Source organism: Alligator sinensis, unplaced genomic scaffold (assembly GCF_000455745.1).
Source record: "Alligator sinensis unplaced genomic scaffold, ASM45574v1 scaffold448_1, whole genome shotgun sequence".
In the NCBI taxonomy this organism is placed as follows: Eukaryota; Metazoa; Chordata; order Crocodylia; family Alligatoridae; genus Alligator; species Alligator sinensis.
In genome coordinates, this window is record NW_005841870.1 from 1,347,367 (window position 1) to 1,360,627 (window position 13,261).

At 41.2% G+C, this 13,261-nt stretch overlaps 1 protein-coding gene across 1 annotated transcript in view; it reads left to right on the forward strand.

Moving 5' to 3' along the window:
- The window catches only part of TRIM67 (tripartite motif containing 67), a 51,589-nt gene that overhangs the window by 5,910 nt on the left and 32,418 nt on the right, over window positions 1-13,261 (forward strand). Inside the window, 2 exon segments of the mRNA XM_006016981.1 lie at window positions 4,513-4,608; window positions 11,158-11,280. Of these exon segments, the coding sequence (XP_006017043.1) occupies window positions 4,513-4,608; window positions 11,158-11,280 (219 nt within the window).

The following is a 13,261-nucleotide window of genomic DNA, read 5'->3' on the forward strand; positions in this document are numbered from 1 at the left end:
TGCCTATGGAGGGGATCGGACTCAATGATCTATTGAGGTCCCTTCCGACCCTAACATCTATGAATCTATGAAACAACTACTGGCCACTAGCTTATATCCACATCTCAAGTCCATATTTTGAAGGAATTGGATATTGTAACTGGACATAAGTATTCAAATGCTGCAATCTGCCCTATAACTTTGGTCATGGTTAGAATGAAATATCACTGCATGTACAACACCAGTCACAATGGAGCCTTGATCAGCTATAATAATAATAATAATAATGCTGACAAGACTGCGGTCCTTTTGACTCATGGGTGTGGGGAAAGAAGGTGATACATCTTATCTCTGTATGTTCCATGTAAGCAAATGTATAACTATTTTCATGTATGATTTTGTAGCAGGGGTGGGATCAAGAACTTGAATCAGATAGGGATCTGTGTAGAAAACTGAAGGGCAGAGAATAGGGAGGTCAGTAGGCTGCTGAGACCAAATACTGGGGGAAAAACATCCATTTGGAATGCAGCCTTCAATGGTCCAAAACAAACTGCACCCCATTCACAGAAACTCAGGTGCCCTATCAGAATTTGACGCTTGTATCAGGTGATTGAATCAATGCTTGATCTGCTACTGAGGATAGATGGCAAAAAGAACGGTAAATGAGGAATGAGTTTTTTTCATAAGACAAAAAACCCACCTGTCTCTCTAAAATCCGGAGAAACATGTCTTCTGTGCCCTTCCAGATTTGATTACTTGTTCTCCTCACTATCTGTCTGTTCCTGTATTTGATAAGAGCAGAAGCTTTCTATCTATCTACAGAAGCTTGTTTGATTGTTGGATCCAGTTAAGATAAAATTAAGATAAAGGGAGATAGAATAATGTTTGTCAAGAATTATTAATTGTCTTAGTCAATGGAGCTTGTAACTTGCAATTCAGCTTCTAGAAAATGCTTCCACAACATGAAAGAGAGCTCTGAGTGCACGGGGCACTTTTTTATAATAGTTGATAGAGGTTTTAGTCATGTGAATCCATTTGATTTTAATGGGAAGTATACAGCTAAATCCATTTGCTTGAAAACTATCTTATAAATGCTTTGATAAACAAAGCTATTATCTCAAATGGGTTTAAGTATAAGAGAGTGGGCCTCCTTCTGGGTTGCATGCTGCACTTGCATTAGCACAACCACAGTTGTCTAATGAGCGCAAAAGTTCAATCTAGAGCCATTTGATCAATATCTTTGTCACATTCATATTGAAGTTCTTCAGGGGGGTGGTTATGCCAGAGATGAAATGTATTGTGCCCAGTGACATCAATATCCATGTTGATTGCAGTGTGTCTGGATTGATTTAGAATGGTGCTGCCAGTGTGATAACCACAGGACCAACCCTATGTAGCATTTGGCTCCACCTACCCTGTGGAATCTAATTCCCTTCTCCATCTGATGTTAGGGAGGGGATGATAATATGTTGGAGAAGTAGGAATTACACTTTTATTAGGGACCAATTATTTTCCTTAGTTTGAGACTAAGGCACAACTGTTCTGTTGGGACAGTGGAAAATCGGCAGAAAGTGGCACACTCCAGCCCCCTCTTTCCATCCTTTGTCAAACCCCTATTTCTCTACCACCATCACCCATGGCCAATACATGATCAGTACATGCCCCATATGTGAGGTGAGGGGTGTGACCAAAAGGAGTGATATAAAATGGATATAATTTTCATCATGCCATTCAGGACTAATTATTCACCAATGCGATTCCATGGCTGGCAAAGCAAACCAAACTCTGGCATCCATCCACCAATGTATCTCAAGCAAAACCAGGGACGTAATCCTCCCACTTTACTCAGCCTTAGTGAGGTCGCAGCTGGAGTACTGCATCCATTTTTGGGCCCCCCACTTCAGGAGGGATGTGGATAAGCTTGAGAGAGTCCACAGGAAAGCCACCCACATGATCAAAGGCCAAGAGAGCACACCTTGCGAGAAGAGGCTGAGGGACATGCAACTCTTCAGCCTGGAGAAGAGAAGGCTCAGGGGGAACTTGGTGGCAGCCTATAAGTACAAAAGGGGGGTGCCCCAGGATCTGGGAGAACAGATGTTCACTGGGGTTCCCCAAGAGATAACAAGGTCTAACAGGCACAAACCTCTGGAAGGCCAGTTTAAACTGGACACAAGGAAAAATGTCTTTACAATCTGTGTCCAGGGTGTGGAACAGACTCCCCCCTTCAAATGGCATTTGGATGCTTATCTTGAGGGGGTCATTTGACCCCAGCAGACTTCCTGCCCATGGCAGGGGGGCTGGACTCGATGATCTTGTGAGGTCCCTTGCAGGTCTTAATGTTTATGAATCTATGAAACATCCTTCAACACTGATCTGGTAGTACATAAGGCCCTTTGCAAGAGATATGGATCTGCTCCAATAACCCTGGATTTGGTTCAGACACTGGTTCATTAAATTTTATGAAATACTAAGAATTTGAATGGGTGGATGAATGAATGGATGAATTTAGCACCTCTAATGTAATATAATTATTTATCTGTCTGTTAGATCAATTATAAGTGAATTATAGTGGACCATGTTCTGTTTTCAAATTTGACACTAATGCAATCCTTATTAGTCTTAAAGTAGAAAGACTCCATGAATATAAGAGAAAACTGATTCTTCCTTCAAAATTCACCTCTGGTTCCCATTAAGGGCTAGTTTGTACCTAGCCCTAATGAGGCCACAAACAGTGAGTAAGACCCTTCCAGGGCTGTGTTAGGTTTCCCTGACTGATTGGCTGAGGTATGGTATGTAGGTCAAGAACTGCATATCCAGCACCTCTCCTTTTCCACTTAATCACGTGAGTAGAGGGGGAGGAGATAGAGGAGGTGTACAGACCAGCAAGGGTTGAGATTGAAATGAGCTTACACAAAGGGAATCTAAGCTATGCTCTTTCTGAGGCTGCTAAATTTTCCTTCCCTTTGGAACCAGGAAACAACTGATGACTTCCTAAATTACAGTTCATTCCCAGGTCTCTTCCTAGAGCAACTCATAGCTATGTGCCTATCCATGTAAAATGCTCAGTCTAAAGGCCGAGTCTTATCCTTAGGAACGTAAGAGAGCCCAGAACCCATTGGCTTAATGATAGGTAGTAGGCTTTCCAATTGCTGACATGTGTTGCTGTATCTTCTAATAAGGACAGTTAACAGGGTCCTAGCAAGTCCAGCAGGCAAAAATTTAGCTAAGTGCAATCAGAATGTGTCAAGAGATCAAAAACCTGATCCTCAGCTTGTGTAAATTGACCTAGTTGCCTTTGCTTCAGTGCATGAACGAATTAACAGCAGCTGATGATCTGGTTCATTGCCACATTAATGAAGCACAGATGATAGTTACAGTTATTGGATCACAGAATCAAGGGCTTGGAAAGGACCACAGAGGTCATCTAGTCTATCCTGTTGTATGGGTGCAGGATTAGCCCCTTCTTGAAAATCTCCAGTGAAGAAGATTCCACATTATTTGAAAGAGTTCCTGAAGTCTTTAATTCTTGCCAGCTCTTAGTGTCATTTAAACATATTCTAGACCCCGACTCTGCTATCAATAATGGAATGATAGTCCCTGGGGCTCTTCCTGGAAAAGATGCCAAGGTCCATTTACTATTTTACAGCCTTTATGTGTCCTGTCCAAGGAAATCATTTACGTGAGCTTTTTCAGGTGCTACATAACCACAGTTGTACAAGATGCTGTATGTGTTTAAGGTTAGTTGGAATTGTGTCATGTTTTATGCTTTGTGTGATAGCACATGCTCATGTAAAGATTACTGTAGTGCATATGCACAAAGAGGTGTAAGAGTTAAGATCTGGTGATCTTGCAGTTAGAACTGATGCTTAATTATCAAGTTATGCAATCCAGCCAGTTGAAGCATACATGAGTAAAATGTTATCTTAAAGTTGTCTTGCAGAGATTCAGGTTGAGATATTTCTACTTTCAGCCCATAACTCAAAATGTTTGAAGAAATTTTTCTATCACTTTCCAGAAATATTCACCTCCAGGCTAAGTTGAAGCATGGAGAAGTTCAGCCCCAAAGGAAACTTTTTTTCACAATGTCACAAAGGTTGTGTGATGAAAGTTGTATTATGTCTTAGCTGTGGCAGATGCTACAAAGCTAAAGATTTCAGGTTTATAAGTAAAAGATTGCTAGTTCAGGAAGCATTTGCAGATTTTTCAGCATCATAGCCACTATATAAAAGTAAAACTATAATTTCCATGTATATGTAGGCAGTTGCTGGCTTTTGTAAGTGTTGACTTAATTAGTCATTACATTAACTTGGAACATGTAGACATAATATTTGACTTCCCACACAGTTACCCATTTTAATTCTAATTAAGATTGAAATCCTAACTTATTCTTTTTGAGAAAAATACTCTGTGCATGTAAGAATGCATGTGACATTAAGTAAGCTTTTTGTGTGCTGTTAATTGTAAGAAGTAAGGATTAGTCGGAATCTATTTACATTTTATCTCTAATTTTCTCTTTTGAACTCTTCCTTACAGGCACAGCTGTCTCAGGCTTTAAATGGTGTTTCAGATAAAGCAAAGGAAGCTAAAGAATTTTTAGTTCAGCTGAAAAATATATTGCAGCAGATACAGGTAATTGCATAAATCTAGCTGTTTTGATAATACAATAATCAACAGAACTGAATAGATAATTTATTCGATGACTTGAGTCTCCTTTGCCATTCCTAAATAACCTGAAGTAATTTTCTCTTTTCTTGAATGCATTTGTTAGGCAAAATTATTCATCAAGTAATGTCTGTAAACATTTCTTGGCCTGTAGGTTGTTTGTGTGCAGTTTATTGTAACAAAATTGGATGTGAGCTGTGTTGATTAGTTTTTGACTGAATTCTATGATCATATAGTATTGCTTATACTCCTTCAGTGAATGAGTGTAATTCCTAGGGGTGAGAATTTGATATAAAATTTACAAATTCAAAATTTGCTCCCTGTGTCTAATCTAATATTTTCTTAAAATGTACTGTTTCTAACACCCCTCTTATAAAATTGTTTGTTAGGATGTTTGTGGAGAGCCAAAACAGAAAAAGGACATAAAATGCTGGTTGCCAAAATGAATTCACTTATTTATTTGAGAGAAATTATTTTCATGTGTGCATTTGGTCAGCTCTGATCATCAGATTTTGAATCATAAGGACAAGTCTAAGCAATGTCATTTTATACAATGAACAAAATACTATTCAATGAGTTTTTTGCCTGGTTGTTCCTGAACAGGGGTCAAGATAAGTCTCCTAATGGGTTCTTAGATGGGCATCAGAGGGACACCAGCCTACCAACTGTCAATTCTGATTTGGTGTAAAGTCACTTGGATGGACTGGATGTGTTCAAGTCAGCAGGCCCGGATGAGCTGCATCCAAGGGTACTGAAGGAATTGGCTGGTGTCATAGCAGAACTACTGGCATGGCTGTTTGAGCTCTCATGGAGCTCTGGTCAGGTCCTGGAGGACTGGAAAAGGGCCAATATGGTTCCTATTTTCAGGAAGGGGAGGAAGGAGGATCCAAGTAATTACAGGACAGTCAGTCTCATTTTCATCCTTGGAAAGGTCTTTGAAAAGATTATGAAGGATCATATTTGTGGGAGTCCAGCGGGAAAAATAATGCAGCCGGGAAACCAGCATGGATCCATAGCAGGTAGATCATGCCTGACCAATTTTATGACAGGATCATAAAATGCTTAAATGCAGGAGTAGAGGTGGATGTTGTTTTCTTGGATTTTAACAAGGCCTTCGATACAGTATCTCATCCCATTTTCATAAATAAATTAAGAGGCTGTGACACAGATTTTTACATGGTCCGGTGGGTGGCAAATTGGCTTAGCAATCTCCCCCAGAGAGTGGTAATAGACATGTCGGTATTGACCTGGAAGGATGCGGGTAGTGGGGTCCTGCAGGGTTTGGTCCTTGGTCCTGTACTCTTCAATGTCTTCATCAGTGACTAGGATGTGTGTGTGAAGTGTACTCTGTCCAAGTCTGCAGATAATACTAAATTGTGGGGTGAAGTGCACACTCTGGAGGGTAGGGAACGATTGCAGGCAGACCTGAACAGTGCACAATAGGATGCAGTTCAACAAGGACAAGTGCAGAGTGCTGCACCTAGGGTACAAAAATATCCAGCACACTTACTGGCTGGGAAGTGACCCTCTCAGCAGCACAGAAGTGGAAAGGGATCTCGGAGTCAGAGTGGACTTCGAGATGAACATGAGTCATCAGTGTGGTGAAATCATCAGCAAAGCTAACTGCACTTTATCATACATCAGCAGATGCATGACAAATAGATCCAAGGAGGGTGATACTTCTCCTCTATGCAACATTGGTCAGACCTCAGTTGGAGTTTTGGGCACCGTACTTCAAGAAGGATGTTGATAGACTTGAGAGGGTCCAGAGGAGGGCCACTCATATGGTTAGGGGCTTATAGGACAAGCTCTATGAGGAGAGGCTGAGGGACCTGGACATCTTCAGCCTTAGGAGAAGGCTGAGAGGTGATCTTGTGGCCGCCTACAAATTCATTAGGGGGATGCAGCAAAGGACTGGAGATGCTCTGTTCACCAGGGCACCTCTTGGGATAAAGAGGAACAATGGTCACAAACTGACAGAGAGCAGATTTAGGCTAGATATCAGGAAGAACTTCTTCATGGTAAGGTAAGGGTGGCCTAAATTTGGAATGGGCTTCCAAGGGAGGTGGTGCTCTCCCCTACCTTGGGGGTCTTTAAAAGAAGGCTCGATGGGCATCTGGCTGGGGGCATCTAAACCCAGCCATGGGCAGGGGGTCGGACTCAATGATCTGTTGAGGTCCCTTCCAACCCTAGCATCTATGAATCTATGAAACTTGTATTTCACAAAAAAAAAAAAATCTGATTTGAACTTGCTTTTTTCAAGGGAATGCAGTGTTCATAAATGTTGCTGGACTGATAGCCCTGAAATTCCTTTTCAGTCTGGCACATCCAACATTAGTTCAAGATTCCCCACATTGGCCCCATAGGGCATGAGAGAAGGAATGGTATGAATCTCATCAATGAATGCTCTGTTTCAGCAAGCCTTCTATGGGATGCACACAAATAGCTATCTACTCTTCTTCTGGCCCCTTTGTCATCCATCAGCTACCCTTCCTCCTGCGTCATACATAAATTGAAGGCAGGTATTAAAAAAAAATCCAGATTGGGTCTAAACTGAAATTGTGCTTAAAACATTTAAACCAAAAATGCCGCCAACATGTGAACTCCTCTGTCACCCTTCTGAGAGTGCAAATAAAGGGACCCACTAGGATTTAACAAAATGAGGACAATTGGCTGTAGGAACTGGTACAAAGCCACCAATTTCTCTCCCTTTTTCCCAAATGGCTCTTAGTGATAATGAACTTCAGTCAGTCATTATGAATATGGGACAGATCTGCAGTTCTAAGTTAGAAGAGAGAGATTCCTTAAGCCTCTGCTACACATTAACATATAGTATGCAATTAACTGGTTAATCACACAATAAACTTAGACCAGCCACACATGCAAAATAATTATTATACCATAAAGATGACCATCCAGCTATAAAAAAAACCCAACAAAACAAACAAAAACAAAAAAACAAGCCAACCAACTATAAAGTTAGCGCTTGAAAATGTATAACAACTCTATAGCTGATTTCTGTCCAGCTTGATTTTGAACATGTGGCAGGACCTTTAGTCCCTGATCATGCGAGTTACCCTTCCCCATGAAAAAGCTATTCCTCTCCTTCACAAAACCTAACTGTGAATATTTACAAATATAAGGCTATGCTGTAAAATCCTTAATGCATACAAATAGAAACACTGGCAGAAAGATGCTGCTGTAATTATAATCAAATGACCAGAGGTTTTCCACTCTAATACTCCTTACCGAAATACTAGAGGTGTACCCAAACTAGAAATCTAGATCTAATTTCCATCCTTTAGCTATTAAGAATATCTAGATCCAAAACTGATCTGAGCCTTATATCTTCAGCCTCCCTCTATCAGGCCTGAGCTAAGTCATTACATCGGAACAAGCCAATACACTGGGACTGCTTGGGTACAGAGTCATGCTCAGAAACATACCTTTCGGGTCACGTTACCTGTAAACTCAGTGCTGCAATCTCTGCCCTAACATATTTACCCCCAGCAGAACTATTTTAGAAACATTTGTAAAAATGAAGTAAAATGTAAGTAGTTTTCCTTATTTCATTTAAATGCAGTGAAAGCTGTATAGCCATGCAAGCCTTATTTCCTTGCTGAGCAAAACAGAGCTAACAGGAGCTAGCACTTATTTTGCCTGGGGGGGATTACAGAGTCACAACCTATGTTTCCTGCCCCTCTCCCCCCATTCGCACATTCTCCCTGGCTTTGTTGATATCTTCTTTTGATTCTCTTCTTCTTCCTGTCTTTGGTCACTTTCAAGTCACCAACTCTGTTTTAATCAAACACTTCACCTGTCTACAATTTTCACTGCATTCACTATCTCTTCCCTCTCTAAGGGGCATTGTTGCTGTCACTATATTTTTCTCACTTCTTTCCTTCACTCCCAGGTGCTACAATTCTTCTGCTTTCAGCCTCACATTCCTTTTCATTATAAGGAGACATAATGCAAGACATGCTGTTTGAATTGATTTGTAGAGGAGGGTGAATTACCATCTCTTATAAACTCCATTCTAGCAGCCTTTGGACAGAAACCAACACTTCCAGATCAACTTGTTAGAGAAAAAATGAAGATGGAATGGGGATGGGAGGATAGGGGGACCCAAGCAGAGGTGGGACACACCAAGTAGGAAGGGGCTGGGGCTTACAAGCCATCCAGCTCATTGCAGTTTGGTTGTTCAATTTGCCTGCTAGCATGGGGTGGGAATGCTGTAGAGACAGTACAGTCAGTTCCCAGGGCAACAAAGTACTAGCCCTTAGTAGAAAAGAAAGAAGGAATACAATGCAGAAGCACTGACAAACTTGTTCCGAACAGCCTGAAATACAGAGATGAAGAGAAAAGCAGAAATAAAGGGGGGAAGAGAGAGGGGGGGAAAAAGAATAGTGTATATGTAATAGATAACCACAGAGACCCTGATTTTCCTTTCACGCTCTCTTTGTAGTGAGGCAGTTCTCTTGACTTCAGCATAGATGCTTCTAATTCATACTGGTGCAGGAGAGAGCAGAGGCTCAGTGATGCTCTATCATGGGTACACATCAGGAATAACTTTCCAAGTCAGTAGATTTACACTGGTTGTAAGTGGTGTGAGGAAGAAGAGAATGGGACTCATCAGCCATGGAGCTACATCCATTTTCCTCTTCTTATTTAGCAGTTCCTTCTGTAACTTGGATCAAGCCAACTAGAATAATAGAAAACAGAGAATTAATGGCATAAATGTTTGGTAACTATCTCAAAGTGGGTACTGCCTTGTAGAAGAGATGACCCTTGCATCTTAAAGCAAAATGTCCATCTAAACCTATTCTACATTAGCAATGGAGAATGAAATGAAATTGACAAATTGATTGGGTTTTTTTTTTTTCAACGTGGAAAAACACAACATATAAGTAGTCCCTGTATTTTTAAAAACTAAAAGCAATCAGTAAAAGTAATATTCACAGGTCTCATGAGTGAACTGGGAGAGAACTTTGCTAAAGCAATGAATAGGTTCAGGATAGCTCCCCAAATTGTAAGCCCTTTGGTGACTGTAGATATAAGATTACATTTGTCTGAAATCCCTGAGCCTGATTCTCCATTGCCTTGAATTCTGGGGAGTCACTTAGTTCATGGACACAACCCTCCCCAAAGCAAAAAAGTAGTGTTTTCTCTCTGCTTTGCACAAATGTAAATGATAGTCCATAGTGCATTGGTATGTCTGCTGACAAACTAATTTTTCCTGTGAAGTCAAGCACATGCATAAGTGCTTTGCCAGACTAAGGCCCCAAGAGGAAGAAAATGGAGAACATTGCCAGTTCCACTTGTCCTGGGAAACTGCCTACTGATTTATCCAACCTGTGGAGGATGTCTCAAGGGGTATTAGTGGTTATAGCAAGTGGAGCCTATTGTCCTCAAGTGCTTAGGAAGGCAATCACACATATCTAATTTTGGCCAAGTGGCCTCATAGTATTTGTAAAAAAATTCCAATGTGGTAATTGACTTTGATGGGACTCACATATATGAGTAAAATTAAAGATGCATTTAAGTGCTTTGCTGGTTCAGATGTTTGGAGTAAAGAGTGTATGGTGAGCTTAAATCCTCTCTCCCTCTTCTGGTCTCAAGAACAGCCAGAAACCTTGGCCCAAGTTTTACTCTACCTTTAGACAAGTAAGTAGCACATCCACAGATGATGTGAGCTATGAAAGTGTCAGTTCAGGCCACTTATATTGATTGTAAAACCTAGATCCCTTTGGAAGGCACATAGCGCTATGGAAGTCACAGAGAACAGCTGAGGAGAACCTGCCTATCTTCTTTTTTTTTCCCAGCAGTTTACTAGTTAGGGTACTCACCTAGGGAATGGGAGACTCAGGTTCTAGGCCTCCCTCTCCTAGAGAGGGTTTATGCCTACAATTCCTACTTCCCAGGCTGAGGTCTGGGTATTGCCAAGAGCTCCTACTGTTGAAATTGGCCCATTAGGCAACCAAGAGGGGCTAGATGAGAGCAAGCAAGAAGAAGCTTGGCTCAGGGAGATAGTCACTGCCCTTGAAGGGAGGGGAGATCTAGATTCTGACCCCTGCTCCTGTCCTCAATGGTGGTTCTGAATTTTGCATTTATTAGTTATTATATAAAAGAAATAGCAGCAGAATAGTTGCTGCCCATTGCAGAAGGCAGGGGCTATAAACCAAGGCCTCCCTCCTCTCCTAGGGCTGTGATCATCTCACTGACTGACACTCCTTCTGGCTTGCTTCTGACCTCACATTCTGTCCTCTCTTGCCTATGCCAGTTAAGCAGTTACATTAAGTCAGTTTTGTGGCATAATCATCTTGACAGCATCCCTTTAGGCATTTTACAGGAAGCAGATATTAATGATGCAACTTGTAATGGAATCACAAAGGAGACTTGACATGCCAAGCTCTTAAAAGGAAACATTTTCTAAATGCAAAACACATTTTAGTAAATAATGACTTTTGCTGTAAAACTTTGTTTTCATTAATGGATCTGACTATTGTCATCTTCCAGGAAAATGGCTTGGAATATGAAGCCTGTCTTGTTGCTCAGTGTGATGCCCTAGTGGATGCATTAACTCGGCAAAAGGCAAAGCTGCTCACTAAAGTTACCAAAGAACGTGAGCACAAACTAAAGGTGAGCACAACTATTATGAACTACATTTATTCCAGAGAATGTCACCACTGATACCCAGCTAATGCAGGAGGCTAAATTCCCATGACAGTAAATGCAGTTATAATTCCCACAGACCAAATCTGATGTATTTTCAGCCCCAAATGAGCAACATACTTAAGTGTAAGTGCAGTGGAACAAGTCAGACAAGGTTCCTTGGGTGAATTTGATATCTTTTATTAGACCAACCCAAATCGTTGGAGAATAGTTATTAAGCAAACTTTCGAGTTCAAAAACCCTTCGTCAGGCTAAAGAAGTTTCAGCGGTTGGTGTGTGCTCTTCCTGGATGGGATGAAAAGTAAAGAAGCCAGGGGCTGGGCTGGGCGGGGCTGGGCTGGGCAGGGGAGTCAGTTGCCAGGCAGATTATAAAGTATCAAAAATCCAAGGTCTATGTTTAGTCCCTGATCTCTAGTATCCAGGAGGTTGATGAAATGGAGCTCATAGGCTGTCTCTGGGAAGTGTTGTGTAAGTTTCCCTTGAGGATCAGGACTGAGAGATTGGAGAGAGAGTGGCCCTCCTGTGAGAAATGTGCCCCCACCGGTAATTGGGTATTTCTGTCTTTGATAGATTTCCGGTGTGCATTCCCAGAGACAGCCTATGAGCTCCATTTCATCAACCTCCTGGATACTAGAGATCAGGGACTAAACATAGACCTTGGATTTTTGATACTTTATAATCTGCCTGGCAACTGACTCCCCTGCCCAGCCCAGCCCAGCCGCTGGCTTCTTTTACTTTTTCATTCCATCCAGGAAGAGCACACACCAACTGCTGAAACTTCCTTAGCCTGACGAAGGGTTTTTGAACTCGAAAGTTTGCTTAATAACTATTCTCCAACGATTTGGGTTGGTCTAATAAAAGATATCAAATTCACCCAAGGAACCTTGTCTGCCTATGTCCTTAGACCAACACGGCTACAACCTACACCCGTGGAAGAAGTCAGGAACTTACTAAATCACAGGGTCCAGTCTTCATTTAAGCAAAACTTTTATTTGAAGTTTATGGGCTGACTGCTGAGAAGTGCTAAAAATAATCCCAATTTCACATCAGTTAGTGATCCCAGTGCTTGATACCTCTCTGGATTTGGTCAAAAGGAGTCTTGCCTGAAGAAGGATTCACCCCATTCCTTAATTCTTCAAACTCCTAGGATGCCTATTCACTTGCAGCAAGGATGCTCTGATGTGTTGTAATTACAGTACCTCAGAGCAGATGTAATTAATCAAATCTCCTGGATTGTGGTAATTACAATGATCCAGCAGACTCCAGTGTCTCATGTATTAGCGTCCCACACTGAAAAATGGCGGTGGGGGAGCTTTAAACAGAGCTTGTTCAAGGAACTTTAGTTAAAGTGCCCCAAACACTTTTTTTCAGCATGGGGCTGCTGATACACAAGGCACTCCAGGTGTTTTAATTAGTGCAGCTCTTGGAGCCACATCAGTTAAAGCATCACACTCCCCACTCCTGAAGTACATGTATAAATGCCCCCAAATTTCAATGAGCAACACCTGGAGATTCTTATTTGCTCTCTATGCAAGAGATATAAAAGAAAGGGGAAGAAAAGAACATTGTAACTGGATTTAGAACAAATGTTTTGCAGATCCATAGCTTTGTATCTGCCAAGTAGCTATTACAATGTTGAGTGCATTAGAAACATCTTAGCAGGAATTTAAAAATCTACTTCACATCATTATTTCAGAAACCCCACACTTCCAAGTACCTAAATTTGGTATATCCCAATAGAGGACTGATTCTTCTCTCACTTGCACCAGTTTTACTGTGCAATGTTTTCATTGGTTGCAACATTACAGCAGTGTAAGTGCACAATCATGTCCAAAATTAGGATAAAATGAGATGTGCCTTTCCCATTATTTTCTCTAGAAATCCATCTACTGGGGAACAATGATTAATGGAAGATTCTGAAGGGAATCCTAGACCAATGGTTTTCAAC